Below are 24,394 nucleotides of genomic sequence, written 5' to 3' on the forward strand. Positions count from 1 at the left end.
GGTTATGTTGAACCATATTGATAATAAACTAAATTATGATCCATATGGTTCAACATAACCGAGTTAATAATAATCATACGAAGCATGAGTTTCCCCTCTCAATAGCTGTGTGGTCCTTAACCATATGTCTGACGCCATATAAGCGTAAATAAAATGTGTTGAGTGTGTCGTTAAATAAAACATTTCATTCATTCAAAAAGCGTTTCTAAACTCTACTACATAAATAAATATATATACAAGTTTTGTATTGTTATCGCAAAACTAAACGTTATTTATATTTACTGTACTAAAACAAATTATTTAAAGAGTATGTTTATTGAAAATCTAGTCTGAAATACTCGAGTCGTGTCGGACTAACGTCACGTGACCTATATGTTTGTCATTGACCAAAAATATACAATACAATACAAAATGCTTTATTACCGTGCTTTAATATGATGTATACATATACTTATTATATACATATAAACACAGTCTGGTGACCCAGCAATAATAAAGCTACCGGTAATGATAAGAATAAGGAACGACTAAATATATACATTAAACAAAATAAAATAATTTAGAGTTATATTATAAGTGATATAACGACTTGTCACATACTATTTAATACTCAACATACTATTTCTTGTTCTAGTTATGTCCCAACATAGTTGTGCTATTTTTACAAGATAAGCAGCAGGGCAGTTGATAAAATCGTAGCATTTTGTATGCACTTTGTTAAAAGGTTCCGTTTCCAATATGTCTAAGAGCTTGTCTAGGTTGTGTGCCTTTGTTTGGTTGTTTAGTTCTGTACCCCAGACTTCGCAGTTATAGGGCAAGATCGGTTTTATTAGTGTACCGATTAGTTTGTTATATATTTGGGGTGGTGGCAGTAAACCAGAAAAGGATTTCTGAAGATTAAATAGGGTTTTAAGTCCATTGGTTGCAAGGTCTGTTTTGTTTTTTACCCAAGTTTCCATTACTATTAATTGATGGACGACAGCGTCTTTATAGACGCCGCAATCAACGTTTTGCCAACAACTGCGTCGCCCAAGTTGACAGATTCGGTGGAGGGAGTGTCGTGATGTGGGGAGCCATCTCATACACCGGCAGAAGTGAACTTGTGTTCATACAAGGCAATCTGACAGCTGTACGTTACCGGGATGAAATTCTTCGCCGTCACATGCTTCCCATTTTGGATCGACGGACAGAACTCTTTCAGCAGGACAATGCCAGGCCACATACGGCATGTGTAACAATGGATTTCCTACAGAATGAGAACATTAATGTGCTGCCATGGCCATCAAGATCGCCAGATCTCAACCCCATTGAACATCTATGGGATGAACTGGACAGACGTGTACGCCAGCGTGACCCGGACCCTCAAACGCTTCCGCAACTGTCACATGCCTTGCAGGAAGAATGGGCTAGGATTCCACGTGCCCGGACTCATTCAGTCTATGCCAAGGAGATGTCGCGCAGTGATTGCTGCTGCTGGTGGCCACACAAGGTACTGATTTTAGCGCCCCCATGCGACGCTGTTTGGTGACGAAAACGCCTCCACTGCTGTCAGTCCATAGCAAGAACATTGTCACATATTCATGTCAAATTTGACTGTAGAAGAAGGAGAAAAACCTTCAAAATATTTTTGTAACATGGAAGCAGGAAACTTTCATAGCAAATTAGTTTCCAAAATAGAATTAGAAAACGGAAATTAATTACAGATCAAGCTGAAATATTGAAAGAAGCAAAACGTGTTTATGAAAAACTGTATTCAAAACAGGAATCTGAATGTGAAGATATAACAAAATTAATTGAAAACTGTAATTTTAATATTCTCTTTGATAACGAAGCAGCAGAGTTGGAGGGGAAATTAACGTACGCTGAAGCTTTATTATTTCTTTAAAATATGAAGAATGAAAAAAAGTCCTGGTTCTGATGGATTTCCAGCAGAATTTTAAAAATTCTTTTGGTTTGATTTGGGGCACTTTGTAGTTAGAGCCATCAATTATAGCTACAGTATTCAAGAAATGTCACATGTACAAAAACTAGGCATCATAACTTGCATACCAAAAGCAAACAAACCTAAGCAATTTTTTAAAAATTGGAGGCCACTCACCCTTTTAAATTGTACTTATAAAATAGCATCTGGTTGCATTGCAAATAGGATAAAAACCGTATTGGACAAAATTATTGAAAAATATCAAACAGGATTTATAAAGGGAAGATATATAGGAGAAAATATAAGGTTGATATATGACATTATGCAATATACAGAAACATAGTCAGCTATTATTAGTTGATTTTGAAAAGGCGTTTGACTCCTTATCCTGGAAATTTATTCAAAAAGCTCTAGACATTTTTAATTTTAAGTGTTAAATAAAAACTTGGGTACAAACACTGTATAAAAATTCAGTTTCAGCTGTAATCCAAAATGGACATCTATCAGAAAGTTTTAAGTTATACAGAGGCTGCAGACAAGGAGATTCGTTATCGCCCTACATTTTTATAATATGTGCAGAAATACTTGCCATTATAATACGCAATAACAAGAATATTAAGGGAATTTATATTGATGGAGAAGAATATCTCATTTCGCAGTATGCAGATGATACTACTTTTATTTTGGATGGATCTCCCGAGTCACTGAACGGCACACTTACTACTCTAGACTGCTTTGCAAAAATGTCAGGTTTGAAGCTAAATTATTCTAAATCAAAGACAATATGGATTGGCAGAAAAAAATTCTCAAATGAAGTCTTTCATCATACTAGATGGAAATTAGAATGGGGGTTCAACTAAGTTTATTTTATTGGGAATTCGCTTCTCTTTAAATCTAAAACATATAGTTAAAGATAACTTTGAACCAAAAGTATTAGAAATGGAAAGTACAATGAAAATCTGGAGTGCACGAAAATTGACGCTATTAGGCAGACTTACTGTTTTAAAAACATTAATAATACCCAAAATAATAAATTTACTAATCTCATTACCAACTCCATCTGAACAATTAGTCCAAAAGTTAAATAAAAGATTTTATAGTTTTATATGGGAAAATAAACCAGAAAAAATAAAACGTTAAACTATAATTCAAGATTATCAAAACGGAGGATTAAGAATGATTAATATTTCAATCTATATAACAGCTTTAAAATCAACATGGATTAGAAGACTACTTACAAATGATTCAAAATGGATACATCTTTTTTAGCCTATTACAAATGTATCAATACATGATTTAATTATATATGGGGATCAATTTGTTAGCAAGAAAATGCAAAATATAAGTAATACTTTTTGGCAAGATGTTCTTGAAAGCTGGAGAAAAATTAAATGTGAAGAAATCATTGAAAGTATAGACGACATAGTTGGTGTCAATATTTGGCACAACAGTAAAATATTAAAAGATTTTTAAAAAACCTATTTTCTAAAAAAAGTATGCCGAAAAGGGAATTATTTTTATAAATGATTTAATTGGTGTACATGGTGGCTTTCTAACTGTTGACGAATTAATGGTGAAGTATAATATAATAAAGAATTTTTTAGATTATACGTCTTTAATTAAAGCAGTGAAATGTTTCATTGAAAAATATGGAAAATTAAATTGTCAAACTCTGAATTTTTCCCCTAATTATAAACCAGTTTATCCACAAAAGTTAAAGCAGATTTTAAAAGAGAAACAAGTTTGCAAGGAGCAATACAAATTCCAAAATCACAATTAAAATATCAAAAAAAAGGTTTTAACTGTACATTAACGGAATGGAAAATATATTATAGCATACCCTTTAAATGTACCAGAGATACAACTTTGCGGTGGTTTCAGTACAGAATATTGCATCGAATACTCGCAACTAACCATTTTTTATATACTATTCACTATATAGATACCAATAAATGTACTTTCTGTAATCTGCTGCCAGAGACAATGGAACACTTATTCTATGATTGTCATTTTGTTAAAAAAAAAACCTATGGAAATCTATTGCAAATTGGATAACAAATACTATGGGTGAACATATTACTTTTGATAAACATATAATCTTAGGTTTACCTAATGAACCAAACAGCAGTGTAGTAAATTGGATGATTATTAATATAAATATATTTATTCTATAAAAATGCAAAAACAAAAATTGAACTTACGATCATTACAACGGAGAATTAAAAACAAATTAGAAATTCAAAGGTGTAAAAAGTAAAGTTTGTTTTATTTAACGACGCCACTAGAGCACATTGATTTTTTATCTTATCATCGGCTATTGGACGTCAAACATTTGGTCATTTTGACACTGTTTTTGAAGAGGAAACCCGCTGTCGCCACATAGGCTACTCTTTTTTCGACAGGCAGCAAGGGATCTTTTATTTGCGCTTCCCACAGGCAGGATAGCACAAACCATGGCCTTTGTTGAACCAGTTATGGATCACTGGTCGATGCAAGTGGTTTACACCTACCCAATGAGCTTTGCGGAGCACTCACTCAGGGTTTGGAGTCGGTATCTGGATTAAAAATCCCATGCCTCAACTGGGATCCGAACCCAGTACCTACCAGCCTGTAGTCCGATGGCTTAACCACTGCGCCACCGAGGCCGGTCCTACTGGCTTAGAGACAAACATTAAAAGATAAAATTTGCAACCCGTTATTCCTTTCTGTCACTATGTAATATTTCGTTTTTCCACATTTTTCTTTCTCTTCTTTTTTGCTCCCAGAAATAATTAAAACTAATTACCGACATGTATGAAAACTGATGTACATAGATATTGGGGGGGGGGGGGGGGGGGGGGGGAAGGAATGAGTAGGTGGGTGGATAAAAGAGTTTTTTGAATGCAGTATATGTTTTAAACATGAACATTGTGTACATGTAAATAGTCTGTATATGTGTGTGTGTGTGTGTGTGTGTGTGTGTGTGTGTGTGTGTGTGTGTATATATATATATATATATATATATATATATGTGTGTACGTCAGTGAGCTCAGGGATCCTCAACACTGACACTGCCAAATATTTCTGGGGACAATAAAAAAATATATATATATAAAAAAAAGAAAAAAAAAGGAAAGAAGAATTTTTTTTTTTTTGACTATGATACGATCATATATAACGAAATTATGCCACTTTGTATTAAAGAGATAATTCCATGAATATTTCGCCTATGCGTTTCTTTTTTGACAGAGTATAGTAATGCCTCTATAGTTGTTTGGGTCTCGTTTAGATCCATTTTTATGTATTGGTGTTATATAACCTTCAGACCAGGTTGAAGGTAAGTTTCCATATTGGAATATTATGTTAAGTAATCTGGCTAGAGGCAATATGATAACACCACTTCCGTATTTGAGCATTTCGTTTGTGATTTGATCTAGACCACATGCTTTGGGTTTTTTTAATTCTGTAACTTTATCTTAATTTCTTTCATTTTAATAGTTTGGTCCAGGGTAGTGTTTGATTGTTGTGATATTTGTCTTGTTAAAAGTCCGTCTAGTATTTTGTGTCAGATTTTATATTGATGGTTGCGTCTTTAGGGCCGTAGGTAGCATTTGATTTTTATTTATTTTTTTTTTTGGGGGGGGGGGGGGGGCAAGTGAGTAGTTAATAGTCTAAAACTCCTTAAACAGTTAAAAAGAGAATTTTTTTTAAGTTCCTATAATGCTTCCCTGCTAGCTACGGCCCTGGTCTTGTATTGTTTCAGAGTTTATGTTTTTTAAGTGGTTAAATAGTTTCTCTGTTATACCTTCTGGTAGGCCAACACCATCTATAGTCCTGTTTGTAAGATCGTTTATAACCTTCCAGTAGGTCTATGAGTTACGGCCATGTAAAGTTAGTAGTTTATCGTATAAAATAAGTTTTAATAGATTTTTTAGCATGATGGGTTTTTTTTTTCGGTTTTTTAAAGTTGCTTTTTACATTGGTTATATTGAAGGTCTCCAGTCCTAGCAATAATATTGCACATTACCATAGTGCTACCACATGTACTGAACGTCGATATTTCAAGGCACATAGGTACAGCATCTGTATAGGTCATGTGGCCAGCCGAAAAACTGTTTTGAAAGTTTAAGTCACAGGCGGTATAGGGACTGTTTGTTTTAATTCCAGGTATGTATTCTTGGTAATAAATTTGGTATAACGATTTGTAATAAATGGCTACCCCCCCCCCCCCCCACACACACACCGATTCCCTGCCAGCCTGTGTTCTGAGTTTTTTGTTGCAGATTTTATAACACTTGAGTAACCTTGAATGTGATGATTTGACCAATCCTTATCTCTTATGTGCGTCTCTTGCACAGCTATAAAACCGTGTTTTGAGACGATTGCTTTGATTTCGAACACAGTGGCGTAGGAAGGTGCCAAAAAGTGTGTGTGGGGGGACACACTTTTATATTTACACACTTTTACACTATTATAAAGCAAATATATTGTATTGAGATACTTACTTGTCTGAACTTTATTGTTACTGAAAATTTTCACGAACTGTGAAGAAAAATCTCACAAATGAACAACAACAAATCGGATGTTCATTGCGCGAACCGTGCACGAGAAAACAAACCGAACCAAAATGATAACGGTCACGTGGTATACCAACGTCTGTGACATTGAAATGGATATATCCCGTCTAAAAATAGATTAGACCTTGTCTGCTCAACGGTTTTTTCTCAAACGTGCGTCCGTTTTTCAGAAATACGAAAAATGCATTTTGTGGTATTACAAACACCAGGATTACCAGGATTACCCAAAAACACTTCAGGTGAATGGAAATGTATATTCTAAATAATAAACGGTAAGTAAAGTGCAATTTTATTTGTGAAAAAAATGGGTTTAATAGCGAAAAACAACGCCGTAATTGTTAACAACTAGCCGTAACTAGGGTGTGTCCCTTTAAAAACATGGTTTCTTTACAGCGCCCAGCCTCGTTTTAATCTCTCTGAACAGGAGTCGCTGCGGACTCTGCGAACTCGTGTATCGCGTCTGGTTTTTAAAAAAGGATCCCTGAGACAAAATGTGTGATGTCGTATCAACATGTGTGGTAATAGTAGTCAGTATAATATTCGGGGTAAGTAAATGTTAATTCTGAAGTCTGAAAAGTTATTTAAATCAAGACATTTGGCCTAAATAGCAACGTTACAAATACATTTTGGTACCGTCAATGACAGTCACCTGCTGCACCCTTGTTTTTGCTTCGTACACAATACATATAATATATCCAACGTTAATGTTTTGAAAATGGTTCTTTTTATTTCTGTTATCTTTGAAAATTTAAATTTAATACTTGTCTGAAATGAAAATACCGACAGGCACGGCGGAAGCAAATCGACATTGGGAGGGTGGAGGGTGGGGGTGGGGGTGGGGGCTGGCTGAAATCGAGGGTGCAAAGCAAAGTTTCTATAATCCATCCCACAGAGAACGCCTATTTTCATACTATGGCATTTAATACAAATTTCTGAGCCAATTGTTTTCTAAAATGTACACAAAAATCAAAACAAAACAAACAAAACATGTTTGTACGATGGTACGGACTATAGGGGGTTTGGTGGTATGTCTCTCTCTCCCCCCCCCCCCCCCCCCCCCCTCTACAATTTTAAAACTAGATGTCCCGAGCTACAATTCCCTGCATTGTACCAATAAAATTTAACTCTTCTTTACGATTTACTATCAATAATATTAGGCCTATTGACTCGGAACGAAATGTAAACGACGTTGTCTACTCAATGTAGAACTTGGAACAATTTTGACAGGGGTCAGGTCATGTAGACCGGTTTTCATTTTAATGTCGCGAAACATTGTAATAATATAGCTAACTTTTGAATAGGGACCCGTCAGTTGTTCATTTTTTTAGCTCATTCTGCGATCGAAAGACTGTCTGATGTCATACTTGCAACACGGAAGTTGGGCTAAAATGTTGGGTTTCTGTGAAAGAATGTACGGAAGAACACGCGTTTTCTAATTTTCTCACACACAAAGAAATGATTTACAAGAAACACTCTTTTTTTATGAGACGTGCAGTAATGACTAATGATACCAGATAGGTCGGAATGAATGTCTATTCTTCATAAACTTTCCAAAATCCATAACAGCTCGAGCGATATGTTGTATTCTGCTGGTCATTCATAGGCTATGGCTTTTCTTCACAGTTAATAAACATTTGTACCAACAATAAAGCATGTATCTTAATAATAATAATAATAATATAATAAAAATCTTTACAAACACTTGAAGTTAAAACCATTAATTATATATTTGATAGCACGTAGGCTAACTGCAATTTGCAAAATGTACGATATTATTTCCGTGTGTAGCCTATCGTAATCACGTTTTTGTTTTACTGCAGTTGTGATAAGTAGGCCTAATAAATTGAATTAGGTAATTACTGTTTTGTTAACAACAAAATATAATAAAAATGTTTAAAAAAAATGTTCTTCTCCTTTTCTTTTTTATATAGACTCGAATTCTTTACAATTGGTTAATATTAGTTGGAGTTCTGAGGATATACTAGTATGTCGTGAAAAACCGTGAACCCGGATACCCCATAAACCGGTCTATTTCCGTTTGACTTGTTTTTAAGAATTATGCATACGATTGAACCCCGACATCAAAATACTTTTTGCTGAATTAAGAAAACCTTCCAAAAACCAAAGTGCACAAATGAAGAAAAGACAAGTAGACGTTTAAACTATTTTTATAGGCCTACATAGGGACATGAATATACGATTATATTAAATGGCGTGTAATATTAAACAAACCTACCGGTAAATAAATAGCCTAACAGTTTCAAATCGCTGTCATTGTCAAAGTCTCGAGCTGTTAAATTGCTCAAATTTAAATGAAGATTGCCAATAGAACGGGTTCTTGTTGGCACTAACAACATACACCATTGCGAACATACATTATATAAGCATTTATTTCAATCTGATTAAAATTAGCTCTACTGGGTCTACCAGTAGATCTAACAGCATTGCGTGGACTCTCATGTCCAGGTGACATTTCATCTATAAATAACAATTTAAATATCAACCAATTACACTTCGCCTTTTATAGCGTTATCCGAGAGCATACAAATTCTAAAAATATCGGGCGAGACTATTTATGCAATAGACGAACTTGTTGGTCTATTTCAACATTGAAAAAATAGGGGGAAAAGTGCAGAAATAAACTATCGATTGTATACTAGTATAAACAGATTTTATGGCTATACCATCACGGGGTTTTTTTCGTCTTGAAAGGGAATTTTATATAAAATTTTATATTGCAATTAGTTTCCGGCATACTTCGTAATTCACCCGAATCATTTCGTATACCCTCGGCATAATCCCGAATGTTTTCAAATTCTTTTCAAATCACTGGCATGATTTTGCAAGTAAGGTTTTGATTGGTCGAATGAAAGGTCAACTGGACATGAGCTCCAACGGGCTGCTGTTAGATCCACATGTAATAGTGGAGTTAATTTTAATTAGATTGCATTTATTTTCACTCTAAAATTGAGAACATTTCCGTCTATGTTTTTTTCTATATAACCGCATCTGGCTGTAATACCGGTCGGAACAGGTGGTTCATTAACCGATTCACTCTTACGCTGTACACTCATGTCCTAAAAGGTCAATGCACAATATTTCAAAACAGCATGGGCAAAATACAGCCAGATGGCTTACCATTACACTGTAACATACATATTGTTTTAATTCCTCACCATTTCTTAGAAGTGAATATGTGAACCATAACTTGTCACAGTTAGGAAACAGAAAATTGCATGGATAATAACATTTGCTGGTAGGGCTGGAACGGGTAGGAAATTGAATACTCGAGTACACATGTTGAATTACTCGACGAGTCGCGAAGCGCCTTGCCCGAGGTTGCGAAGCAACAGAGTAAACTAAGGGGGGGGGGGGGGGGGGGGGGGGGGGGGGGGGGGGGCGGGGGCGTGCCAAGACGACCAAATAAGCGATTTCCTGCCTTTTTCTGTCATATTTAGCACCTATGACTCTTCGGAAAAGTAAACTATTTTTTAAATAAAAATATTTATATTTTAAACGTGGATGTGTGGATATATAATTATTTTCTAACTAAATTTATGACAAAAAGAGAGACGACAATGATACAGAAATACTTCAACTTATCTTCCAACAATTCGAAATGGGTCCAAACGGTCGATCGACTGTTGTCCGCCATTGTTCATTACAAAGGGGAGATCACTCTCGAGTATCAATTTACTACTCGAGTAGTACATGTACCCGACCCGTACTCGTGTACCCGGGTACCCGTTTCAGCCCTATTTGTTGGTTGATTTTGACAATATGCTACAGTACAATTATATATCACTTGTAACATTTTTTAAAGCTCTGATTTTGTCGATGGCTATAGATTATTAAACATTATTTTATGGCTGGATATTAAAAAACCCCACAAAAACAACAACAAACAAAAGCAAGAATTAAAAAAAAAACTTGTTCATACGACCTTCATATTCAACTACTTCTTGCAAAGGTCTTTAAGAAGCAGGGCCCATATTTTCGAAGCCATCTTAGTGCTGCGAAATCGTAAAATCATCGTAAGCTATGACGTTACTATGGCGTGTGATGTAGTGACGTTATAGCCTACGGTGGTTTTAGCTTGCATAGTACAACAACAACAGCAAAAAAAGGAGAGTTCCGTGTCAAAGTTCGAGGTGCACCGTCCAATATTTACGGAGTAAAAGTAGCTGTGGGTGTGATTGGTAATATGTGACATTGATTATTTTTGCAAATACTATTATCCATTGATAATAAATAAATACTTTTATTTGGTATACAGTTGTTATGGGGTAGGCCTATATACTAGAGGTTGAAACTAATGCGGGGTACCCCCAAAAATGGAACTGCAATTTGCAGCAAAAATTACGGTTGCTATTAAAAACATCAATTAAATATCATAAATGGAATGTGCAATTTTTCATATTTTTAAAAACGCACGTGCCTCTGAGAAGGTTTGTAAATTAACCAAACTTAGTGCATATGTTTACGGGTTGAGTCTAGTGTTTAAGAAACTTAAACTTGTTTTTTTTTTTCTTTTTGTTAGCTGTTTGGATATTAAGAGTGTCAACAAGGATTCCGGGTGGTTTTACCCTGAAAATATTTCGAAGCCTGGTTCGAAAAGGGAGACAACTTATAGCGCCTTATTATCTTGCGTGTTTTAAACGTTTATGATTATGTTGTAATCGTATCGGAAAAACAAAATTGAACACCTGCAACCGAACACAAATATTTGTCGTATTATACGAACTTCTAGAACCTATAAAAAAGCATGTCGACTTATTACTTAAAATATGTTCGTGATAATTAGCCCAAGTTCTACCACGGTAGCTGATTACGCAATGCTATATTCTAGCATTAGATTTTAATACGCGAAAAACTATAATCTAGCACATGTTTTGGCCAAACGTGCTCAAGAAATCTTCAAATAAACAGTAAAAATAAAATTTACCGAATCGTGGATTCCCATTCATAATGAATTCAAGTCTTTTAACAAATTTAATCAGTGAGGCGTGTTGGAGAAAATTTCGTCGGTCTTGTCAGCACATTGTATTTTCGTACAACCAGTCGAGCAAGCCACGTGACATTTTGTACACCCCGGTAAATTCAGTTTTTTCCCCCGCAAATCCTGTATTTTGCCGCAAATGAGACTGTACTTGTATTGGCTATTGACCAATCAAAACGCATGAAATTTATCTAAAAGGTAATACTATGTGATATATACTAGTAAATTTAGGAAATGAAACATGCATTGAATAATAAGATTATGAATCGAGTTTTGATACCAGAATTATTTTAAAGTACAAGTTATTATGGATTAAGACGAAATGACCATATGAACAAACAAAAATGATTTAAATACAGGTCTAAATAAAGCAAGCATATTAACAAAAGTGACATTTTAAAAATAATAAATAAAAATGAAAGAAAAAACATGTTTGGTTTTGTTAAAGTGCAGATATCAGCTGAAATCAGTTGTCTTAGTATTTGCTAACCTAACATACAATGTGATCATTACATGCACATTTTATATGCACAATTGGTTTTGATTGGTCATTTTAAATAATATGTAAAACTTTTGTCTTGAACTTACCACTAAATGTTATGATTATGTTCCTGTTATTCGAAAAGCACACATTTTATTTTGCAAAATACATACAAGTACAGGTACAACAATGACGTACAAAATGATACATGGTAATCTTAAATACAGAAAGATTTTGTTCAATGCGTAATATATATCTTAATTATTAGTTACTTGAGAAATTCGCAGTGAATCAATCCCTCGTGATCAATAACAAAATGTTATTATCAGTCTGTTACAACTACAAGTCATATGAGTATCTCTCGATCAATGAGTACAATAAAAACAAATTAATGTCTAAACAACATACCTCTCATAGTAATGTCATGATGACAAATCACGTACCTCGCGAACAATGTAGAATAGAATAGAATAGATGTTTAACGACACCCCAGCACGAAAAATACATCGGCTATTGGGTGTCAAACTATGGTACAGGCAAAACATTAAATGATTATCAACATCAATATAAAAATTCAAGAGTTAAATTAAAAAAAGTGTAAAGAACTGTGCTAAAAATACGAATATCACACATAGATAAAATCATAATTTATAATGAAAGCCAGTATTACGTAAAAATTGTAATAGAAGTTCTGGATGGAATCGAAAAGATTCCATCACATTTCTTTGACCAAATTATTTGTCCAAATATATCTTTTCTAGTTTCCTTGATATGAGTACACTATACCAAAATGTGGCGTACAGTCAGAATACACTGACAGTGTTCAGAAGACTATGTTTCATCCTGCAGTGCCTATAGACTGCCACTGTCACGGGACAGGCTTGACGGCATGACGCTTGTTCGCAAACGCACCATTCCGATAATTTTCGAAAAGATGACATTGGTTGATACTATGTTTAAAATCAGTATAATGCACACCAACCCTGGCATGAGGCAAATCCAAAGCAGACTTGGCAGCTGAATCTGCCTTTTCATTACCCCTGATGCCAGTATGGCTAGTCACCCAACAAAATACAATATCTTTATTTGCAATGGATAAAACGATACACTTTTGTATCACCAACCCAATCAAGGGATGGTCCAGCTTCATATTTCGTAATGTTTGGAGACACGAAAGTGAATCGGTGAAAATAATAAATTTGGGTACACTAGAATCCTTGATTTCTTCCAATGCTTTAATAACTGCCTAAACTTCAGCACTAAAGATTGATGCTGAGTCAGGCAGTGTAATAGAAAGTATTGGGTCTGATGGAAAAACTGTAGCACAAGCCACAAAATTCCCATCCCGTAATCCGTCTGTATAAACAGGAATATAATCATGGTACTTGAATTTCCATGAACAATTGTTTATAGACAACAGCATCTGTACGACCTTTCATCAGATGCGCACGATCAAACACAATTTTAGGTGGCATTATACACCAAGGTGGTAAGGATAGCATTTTGCCTTGCATCAAAGAACTTCATATATATTTGTTATCAAACACTGCATTATGTGTAGGATGTTTCGGTAATGATTTAATCTTGCTGGCATACTTCAAAGAAAGCTTTGCACGTCTAGCACCTAAACATAGTTCGTGTGCATCAATGTACAGACTCTCCACAGGTGATGTTCTAAATGCACCTAGACAAAGCCTAAGTACCTGGTCTCCTCAACAACTGGAATCAGATTTTTGTCTAGAAACAACTGTGGATCTAAGTGGAGACCTCTTTTCTGGCAGATATGCATACAAACAGTTTTTGCTTTTGATAACCTAAAGCCATTATCAGTTGCCCATTGATGAAGTTTATTCAAACAAAGCTGCAACTGACGTTCAGTGATACTCATATTGGACGATCTATAGCAAATCTGAACATCATCGACATATAACGAGCAATCCACACCAGGTTTTAAACACTGGGTGATGCTGTTACTTTTCACAGAAAATAAAGTTAGAGACAGGATACTACCTTGGAGCACATCCATCTTCAGTTGGTAAATGTCGAACAAAGTCCACCCCACCCGAACTTTAAAAGATCTATGTTTTAAAAATTGAGAAGCTTTTTAACCAATACCTACACTATAAGGGATTAACCCTTCAAATTAGATAGCTATGCTAGTTTAACTCCCCTCCGTCATTGTATTCAATGCTATACAAGGACGGAGGGGGATGGGTGATCATGAATGACCGTTGAACTCACTAGAATAGGAACTTAAGACAATAGGTACAACCGTAACACAAAACTAGGATTCACACACAGACTACACGCTCACTGCATCAGTACACAGGGTGCATTGATTAATGATAACAATGCACCCGCCCCCATTTAATGGCCCAGCACGTACTCTAATAAGGAACCGGACAAAAGAATACCATTCCGAGTACACAATTGCAATGCACCCGGGGGAAGCTGAACAAAAGAATATCGGCCTCCCCCACCCAAACCCCCAATACTTGCTGCTGGTAATAACTTGGTACTTGGTGATGCCTCGACCAGAAGCAGTCAGGCCCTTATAAGGGTCCTATGGGCAACCTAGGGAGACACCACAGCATCATAAAGGTCTAAAATTAACGAGCTACTCTCGATTCACTAATATCAAAACCTATATATTAGCTCGGCCATTTACCTTTCGACCAACCGTTCAAAATTGCGCCAAATTCCCTCAATCAAAATTACGCACCCTTTTCTCTTTGGCATTTAACTGCTCCATTCAAATTCCATAGCAGCACACACCCCCCCCCCCCCCCCCGCCTGCTACCGATTTGATCGGGCTGCTGGTGCTCCCTTGCACCTGCCAGTGCAGGCGGTTCCTCCTCTCCCCTCCCCCCACCTTTCCTGTCATGGACGGAGGAGCCGGCCAACAGCTTGTTCTGAATGTGCACGTAAAACCCTATGACATGACATGACACATAAAATTGAGAAATAAAAACAGGAATTCGACCTCTAAGACCCACAATGCACGTTAGTAAGCAATTTATGGGATTCAAGATAACAAACAAGTCTACAATTGATAATTCATTCCATGGTTTTACAAATGCAACTTGTCAAAGCGATAGGGCGATAACTAGTAGGATTGGTTGGATCCTTACCAGGCTTGGGAATAGGAATAATAATTGCTTTCCTCCAATCAGAAGGAAAGTCACCAGAAATCCAGATGTTGTTAAAAATATCAAAGATAATTCATGTAAATGTTTTAATAGCTGATAATGAATTTCATCTGGTCCTACTGAAGTATTATGGGCTCTACGAAGAGCTCAGACAAATAAATGCATCTGTACTGAAAGCAGAAGATGAGTTATGAGAAAAGTGGTCTACCAATGCATTGGCAATGTCACGATGAGACTTGACTTCCGTATCATTGACAGACAAATGATGAACTATATTACTAGAGTCTTTACCTTTGATTTTACAGATCATATTCCAGACAGATTTCACAGATATTTGTGAATTCAGCTCCAAGATTATTTCTTACTCTGTCCGATAAGTTATCCCCAGTAGGTTCACGTTTGAACCTCTCGAGAGTCCTGTTTCCCTCTTTGATGGTTTGATGGTTTATTGAAACGCTTCGGTACTGCCGACGTCATAGGAATAGTTCCATCTGCAAAGTCCTTCAAGATGGAAGTGAACAAAGACATGGGATCAACAGCATCCGTAATGGCAAATTGTTTCAGACGAGTGATACACAGATGCCGAAACTGAACCCAATTTGCCTTCGCCAACTTCCACCTTTGAAGCCTTTCAAGTGATGGAGGTCCATCATTCTCCAAAACAATGGGAAAGTGGTCACTGACACAAGGGTCTGGATCAACTTTCCAGGAGAAATCAACAAAAAGTGAAGGACTACAAAGGGTTAAGTCTATAGAAGTGAAAGAACCACTGGAAGAATGAAAATATGTATGACTTTTATTATTAAATAAAATTAAGTAATTTTTGAGAATTAAGTCTTCCAATTGTTTACCTGTAATATTTACATCCTCACATCCCCCACAAAGTGTGCTGACCATTAAACTCTCCTATAATGATAAAGGGAGTAGGGAGCTGGTTAATAAGATATCTAGGATTAAAATTAAAATGATTTCGAGGAGGTAAACAAATTGAACATAGAGTAATAGTTTTATTAGTCATGACTTACAGCGACAGTTTGTAAAGTAGTACTTAGTTAATTTTACTATACTCTGTGGGATGTTTTCATTAACAAGAATGGAAACAACTTCAGCTGCTCTATTTTCAGTTTCTTGATAGGGGTTAAATCTTCTCATTGTAATATGATCAGTGTCCTTCAAGAAAGTTTTTTGAAGACCCACTGCAAGAAGATTATGCCCACGGCAGTCCCACTGTATCACTGAATTAGCCATTAGGGGGAAGTATGGGTATAATATTTTTCTTTGGCGATTTTCTTGTGATGAAATATTCAGATCAGCTAAAGATTCATAAGGATTGAACAATCCTTCTTTGGAGTCTTAGTGTATTTTCCTGAATTAGGCTTACTGGGACCTGGCTTCACAGTTAAACCTATTAGTGGATTTCTAGAATCCAAAGACAACCTGGGTAAATTTAACAACTTTCTTTTGAACATTTGTAGCTTGTGTAGCTTGCTTCTGAGCTTGATCCGTTAGAAATCTTCTTAAATCGATCATCAACATTTGGCCAAGTTAAATCCGTCTGAATGGCAACACTGGTTGTAGAAACCTTAACTGCAGCGGCATACGATCTACCTGCCACTACAGTTGTAGAGGTCTCTACAAGTGTAAACACATTTGTGACACCTAATAGCCGATGTGTAACTTTGTACTGGGGTGTCGTTAAACATTCATTTGATCATTCATTCCACATTGGACACTCGCGTCAATAAGCAAAATGTTGGCCTTTGCATTTGGTAATGGTCATATCATTTTGCTTGTCTTGCTGTCATGATCAAACTGACCACAAAGAGCACATGTCAGTCTGTTACGACACATATTCTGTCCATGACCAAAAACTCCTGACACTTAAAGCATCTCAAGGGATTGGGGATGTTTAAATAACCTGCCTTTATCGAGTTTGGTAGAGTTGGCACATTAAAAGTCAAGATCATAGTATTTGTCGGAACAGGTTCATTATTCCGACGAACATTTATCCATTTGACCAATACAACACACTGTGAGGCGAGATTTTCACTAATCGTATCCGCACTTACTCTAAGTCTCTAGAACGGATCACGCCCTTTGAAGAGTTAAGGGATGAATGTGGTGTAACCTCAATTGGCATATTGCATAAGATGTTCGACTTAAAAGGACAGTCAACTCAAACAAGAGCCTTATGCGTTATAAAGATGCATACCCGGACCACCAACACATACTGACATATTTTAACAAGTGAAAAACGCGTAATTTTAGAGTTAATAAAAAACAAACCATGATTATTCCTGCTAACTGGGCTAACTGCAGCCATTTTGTTTTGTTTTTGTGGTGTCCGGTGCTATAGCTTTAGGCAAAGTGACGTCTGCTCCGACCAACTCCTGTATGCACAGTGTAAACAAACGTCCTGAATTACAACAAGGCACTTCGCTTTCAGCAGCCTGACTTGTAAAACAACATAAATGACTTGATAGTATAATAAACTATTTAACTAAATATATTTCAATTTGCATCAATAGAACGAAATGAAGTTATTATATTTTTCTATCTTTAAAAAATCCAAAGAAACGTTGGAGCAAAAAGGACCACTCATGATATCCAAGTGACAATTTTCGTTCAGTTGAGACATAATTTGTTCAGTTTTGTGATTTTAGATGGGAAAGTCTACTTAATCAAGGGCTTTACAGAATTATTTACAGTAATAAAGCAGGACGATTGATATGTCCATTACGATTTTAGGAAATCCACGCGGTTATCACAAAATAGCCTAAGAAAAGAGGCATTGACTGGGGACCGTCTAAATATACACCTGCCAATCAGGAACCTCAGGTGCAGGTCACGGAAAGAAAAGACCAATTAACTAAGAAAACGCTCCGATTATTATTTCAATACGTGGGTTAATTTATGGACAAAAGACAATACAGTTATTTCGACACTTTGACAAAGGTGGTTTATTTCGTATTGAAAAATGATATATACTTATTTCTGGCTTACTGGGATTGATATTATTATAGAACATTGCGATGGATCCGCAAAATCAGGTACGTTTTGTTTCTTCAGTTCTAAGACTAATTCCTGACGTGACACGTTAAGTATTATGTAACCACTGGCTCGTCAGAGGGCGTATTCACTGGGATGGTACAAAGTACAAAATGGCTGCGCCCGTTATATATATAGCCATCACATTTAACCGTTTTATTAATTAGCTATATGATTATACTTGTTGATATTAAGCAATAATGTGCATTATATATCGTTGAATATGCATACCAGTCCAAAAGCCTTGCACAAGCATCCCTTTAAGATTTTTAGAATGACTCTCAGTAGCGCACCTCACCAACAAAGAGCAATTCCGTAGTTTCTTAATATTCTCAAGCTATCCAGCTAGCCCTTGCAGACCCTTTTCAATAGTGAAGGGTGATAATTTCTGCAAGGCCCCGTCATCGGATGATCCAAAGACAAGGAACCTTGGCCAGGTTTTGCCAGAAATTACCTTTCACTTTTTTTACATTCACAGTCGTGGACTCTTCATCCGAAGGGCCACATCAGAAGGTATAAATGTGGTTGTATCCATAATAAAAGTTCCAATATTCATCAACCATGCCCCCACCCATAACAGTCCAACAAGGGGACATGATACTGTGTATAACCAGCAGACACTCATGTCAGGGATACATGGTTGATATACTCAGGCAAGAAAAAAACAAATCACCTGATTGACCCTAGCGACTGCCCAAAGAGCAACAAATGCAAATAGTTATTGAAACAATTTTTGTTCTTTGCTAAAATAAACAAAACAAAGGCTGTCTTCTCTCGAGTAACTCCAGACCAAAGTGCTGTGTCAATAGAAAACATATCCGTATATATGCCTCCAACTCAACCTCCATGATTCCATCATCCAGCATTGCAAGATGCACCCAAAAGGGGAGTTGTGCAGTACACATCTGCACCATGGTGAGGTTACAGCACTCGCAGGGGCACGAGCAACGTGTACATGATAAAAAATAAAGGAATTTCTAAACTCCCTATCTCTCATAGTAATTTCATGATCACAAATCACGTACCTTACGAGCAATGGGTACATGATAAAAACAAACAAATGTCAAACTACGTATCTCTCATGCTAATGTCATGGCGACAAAACACCTATGTTTTAGCTATGTAGGTGTATTACATATCAATTTCTAAAACACTATACATGTTCTTTGACACACAGTGACTGTCATTCAATAATGTTGGTGCTTTATATTTATGTTTTAATGTTTTGTCTACTTTATATTTATATCTTCATGTATGTTATATAGCTTTAAAACAGACATAACGTAGTCTTAAGTCAAAGGTGGGTGACTGCGCGGACTGCATGGACTGTATGGTCGCGGTCCATTTTCTCACCTCTTGAGAATTCCACTCAAAAAACAAACTAATCCATTCGATAATCATTTTCGATGTCAGTGAATCAATTAAACATTTTAGTTGAGACTTTCCTTTCAAAGCAAAGAAATTGGGTCAAATTATGGACCAATCAGAAACAATTTCCGGTATTTTCTCCGAAAAACAAATGCCTAACATTTCACCCTGAATCATGTTCGCCTCAGTTAGTGTGCCCCATGTCATTTCGTCTCAGTCAGTTCGCCCCATGTCAGTTCTCTCACAATGCATTACCGTAACCCCCCCCCCCCCCCCCCCCCCCACCACCACCACCACCAAAGAAAAATCCCGTTCGCGTGTTTGGTATGTCCTTTTTTTAATATCAATAAAAATAATAATAATCAAAATTAAAAGGATATTAAAATTCAGGTAGACGTGTTTGTACAAGATAAAACTTGTACAGTTTTTCTTTTACAAGTTATAATATGTACAGCCGTGAGTATTATTTTATCATTTGTTTGTACAAGTCAGAGACTTGTGGTAACGAGCGTTGCACAGTACTGGTGCCTTACATTTACGACGTGCAGTTTTACCGTTAGCTTTACACAGGCAGTGGACATGTCCTTGGCCCCATGTACGAGTTAAAATTGTTGTGGCCCATCTAATAGAAATTGTCTCATGTCCACTTTCTCAAGCTGACCAGATACCCAAACAAGGTCCCAGCTTTGGTACCAGCTTCAAACCCAATTCCTTTGACATCTGAAATAATTCCATGCAAGTACCTGGAATTTTATGAAGAACATTATTTGCTGCCATAAATGCTAAAAAATATTAGTTTAATGTTGGTTTTGTTAAACGATACCATTAGAGCACATTGATTTATTAATCATCGACTATCGGGAGTCAAACATTTGGTAATTCTGAATATAGTCTTAGAGAGGAAACCCACTACATTTCTCCATTAGTAGCAAGGGATCTTTTATAAGAACCATCCCACAGACAGGATATCACAAACCATGACCTTTGATATACCAGTCGTGTGCACTGCCTGTAACGAAAAATAGCCCAATATGTGTCACCAAATGTGTCATCTGCGAACATTACATTTTGAACCTTTCAGTTTCCGAGATAGAACACTACACTGTCTACTTTCCGGCCATACACTTTACACATTAATTGTTCAAAGCATTCCTGTTTGTTCACAGTAACCACCAATTCTTAGGGTCCTTCAATTCTCTTTGGAAATAGTATCACTGCATCTCAGAGTAGGAAAAGCAAGCAAACACAACATTCCAGTGCTAAGAAGTATGTTTCCATTATTATGTTGATAGAAATGGTTTTCCATAAGTTGTCCAATTGTTTCATGGATATGTGGCACGTGAAAAACCAAAAACCAATAGGACATCAGCCTCTTACTAATATGTACAACAATATTTAGTCAGATAGTTTTGATCAGCGAATTGCATGAACTTCTATTCTGACATTAGATTTCTAATGCTTGGCCTTTGGTTGTTCAACGTTCCACTCGGTGTTACTACTCTATACTGCATCGTCCTCGGTGAAACCACCCCAAACCCCAATCCATTTGTATTCAAGGCAGTCTAAAAACCTTTCAAAGAGAAAATTAACTATTTTAACATTGCTTTTTGTTCAACTACTTATGAGGCATTGGCATCCTTCTTACAGGTTTGTATATCCTCAATTTGTGTATTTACTCTTCTTTTTTTTTACATAGTTTGGTTAACAGAAGTTTGTTTTGTTTAACGACACCACTAGATTTATTAATCATCGGCTATTGGATGTTAAACATATGACAGTTTTGACACAGTCATAGAGAGGAAACCCGCTACATTTTTTCATTAGTAGCAAGGGATCTTTTATATGCACCATCCCAGACAGGATAGCACATACTACGGCCTTTGGTATACCAGTCGTGGTGCACTGGCTGGAACAAGAAATAGCCCAATGGGCTCATCGACGGGGATCGATCCTAGACCGACCGCGCATCAGGCGTGCGCTCTACCACTGGGCTACGTCCCGCCCCTTGGTTAACAGAGACTTGTAGCATCAAATTGTCAGCATATTTCTCAAACATTTTGTTCTCTTCGGGTTTCGGACTGATCCAATACCTGTTCGTCAAAAATCAAGACTGACTTGCCAAGTTACCTTTGGATCTTGCTTTTGTTTCAACAATAGGTATTGATATAGGGGCAGCAATTCACTCTATGATCAGCACAATATTCTTTTCGTGGCCAGCGTTTTCAGGACTTAAAGGAATGCACGCGCAAGGCGTTTGGTCTGGTATGCATATTTAACGATATATAATGCACATTATTGCATAATATCAACTAGTATATTATTATATTTAATTGATAAAACGGTTAAATATAATGGCTATTATATACTACATAACGAGCGCAGTCATTTTGTTTTTAGTTGTGCGGGTGCTATTGTCTATTTGATCCCGCAGATGTCATTTTTGACCGAAGGTGTTAACCTGGGGTTACAAATGAAGCATTTGCGGGCATCAAATAGACAATAACAACTGCAAATCTATAAAAAAAAAACTCCATTTGGTTATGTCCATTGTAAACTGAATCGTTTTTCTACGGAACTAACTGTATACTTGATATTTCTTGAAAAAAATATATCTGACTGTACATAGATCCTTGGCCTGTCCCAACTGCTAATGGCGTCACTTTCTAATGACATCATTAGCTTTCCGGGTGTTATTTTCATTTGATCCCGAAAAAAGAATGTAATTAACCAGTCACAATATAGAAAAAAACTTGCCATCAGTTTACAGGGTGTATACTACCAAATCAAATCCCATAGACGACAATAGTAACATATGTGTCTAAAACTCCTACCTGCAACGTATCAACCGACATAAATGCCACGGATATAAATACTACCACCCCTTACACTTAAAGTGAATCAGAAACAAATGGGGGTCAAGCTGCTCGTTTCTGAGATAACGGGTAGCGTCTATGACTACCCTAGTTTCGCACAAAATTCGAGTACTTTTTTTTACAGGTACCCCAAACATGTTTTAAGCACAAGGCTACTTGACACATTGGTACTAGATGAAATAAAATTGCACATATTTTTTACCCAGATGAAATTATTATTTTTTACAACCAACACACTCACATTTATAACCAATCACAGGACTTGTGGTGTTCACTTCTTTATCAAAAGTTGGGTGCACCTCGAACTTTGACCCAGCCGGAAGTTATTTGGTTTAGTACTACCTACAATCTGCCATATGACGAACCAGTGGTTACGTAATACTTAACACGTTACATTAGGAATTAGTCTTAGAACTGAAAAAACAAACATATCCGATTTTTAGGGATGATGAAACAAGCATGTATCGCGATGTTCTGTAATAATATCCATCCCAGTAAGCTAGCAACAAGTATATATTATTTTTCAATACAAAATAAACCACTATTGTTTCAAAGTGATATCGCAAAAGACATTAGTTCAGATGTTGTTTTGGCAAAGTTGTGATAGTTTCGATGATTGCCACTTCTCAGGACAAGACATCCTTCCTACGCTGTCTTAAGGAAGACTGCAGACTACAGAATAATAGATATTTAGACAGTTGTGATGGCATGCTCTGATGAATCACTGTTAAAACAGTGATGATATCAGGTGTTTGCAAAAAGTGAGCATACCTTTCCACACAAGTGGCATCCAATATGAGCAGAGTAAATAGTCAGTTTTTATTATTTTTACTTAAGCAATGGAAATTATGTAGAAGATGTTTAAAAAACATGAAGAGATATGTACAGTCAGAATGGGATATGCAGACAAGCATCAGCTTATTGGCCACAGATCAGTTATTTTCCCATTTAGTTGACGTAAATCCAGAAATGTATCTGCACAGGTCGTCTGTTTGACTATTTCATGGCAGACAGCTTTGTTGTGGTAACTATTACACTGAAGTTGACAGGGGAATGCATATAGTTTCCAAACATGTGTAACTTGCTGACATTGAAAACTTTGTTGTGGTAATTCCAGTCAATGCATATGTAATAGTTTCACTGTAAAATGTGTGTACGCTGACCGAATTTAGTGGGTGTGTTTGTTTAAATCAATATCCGAGGAAGAGCTGTCCTTTTCAGGATATGTTGTACCGAGGCAGGCAAAGGCGCATAAAAATCCCACGGGCCTACTGAGTGCTATAGCCACTAATGCTATATAGAAACATAGCCTATAGCGTAACCAATTGTGATCTGTTCCCTGGTATAGTCTCGACATGTCTACCATGAAGTGTTCTGAAAGCTTTCAGGAGTCCTTGACTATTGTAACTCTGATGAAACAACTTCTGTACAAGAATAGTATGCCATAGGCTCGCATACACTGAGCTTGCCTGAGATACCTCACAAATTGTGATATGTAAATTCCAAAAGGTAAAACAAGCAATAATAGGCCACAATTTGAGTTCTGGCAATTAGCTGATTACAGACACCCATTACAGGTAATTCTGTCATATATGGATGCTCTAGAACATCTGCAATGGCTCATTCATTCACTAGCTCACAACAACTGTATGTGCTTTATTGTAGCTGTATACCCGCGAAACACAGAGGTACTACATAACAAGTTGATCTTACAAAGACATTTTGAGAAAAGAAGGTGAGGTACACAAGAGCAATTGTCGTTAAAACATGACACCGCCTCAAGGCACCAGAGCACATGAATACATATTTGGGAATGTGAAAATTGTGTGTTGAAGTCATGTGTAACAAGAAAGAAGTCTTTACTGTATTAATAAGTGAAGGCGTAGCCACCAAAATGTTTGATGATAGTTGCAGAAAAGACATAACGTGCTCAGTGGTTGCTAATGTGAATTATTTGAAATCGTACCCACGAGAAAAAAGTAATAATAATTATAAGTAG

General features: G+C 36.5%; 1 protein-coding gene across 2 annotated transcripts in view; it reads left to right on the plus strand.

Annotated features, from left to right (window-relative positions):
- Positions 1-6,904: 6,904 nt before the first annotated feature.
- The window catches only part of LOC121384223 (tetraspanin-18-like), a 49,091-nt gene continuing 31,601 nt past the window's right edge, over positions 6,905-24,394 (plus strand). The window contains exons 1-2 of one of the 2 annotated variants that reach the window (XM_041514509.1): positions 6,922-7,022; positions 24,061-24,130. Coding sequence is in view for 1 of the 2 variants with exons in the window: in XM_041514508.1 (XP_041370442.1) it covers positions 6,969-7,022 (54 nt within the window). In the remaining variant the exon portion in view is untranslated. Of the gene's footprint in view, positions 7,023-24,060; positions 24,131-24,394 lie in introns of both variants that reach the window. The other variant, XM_041514508.1, reaches the window with a different exon arrangement.

Source organism: Gigantopelta aegis, chromosome 10 (assembly GCF_016097555.1).
Source record: "Gigantopelta aegis isolate Gae_Host chromosome 10, Gae_host_genome, whole genome shotgun sequence".
NCBI lineage: Eukaryota > Metazoa > Mollusca > Gastropoda > Neomphalida > Peltospiridae > Gigantopelta > Gigantopelta aegis.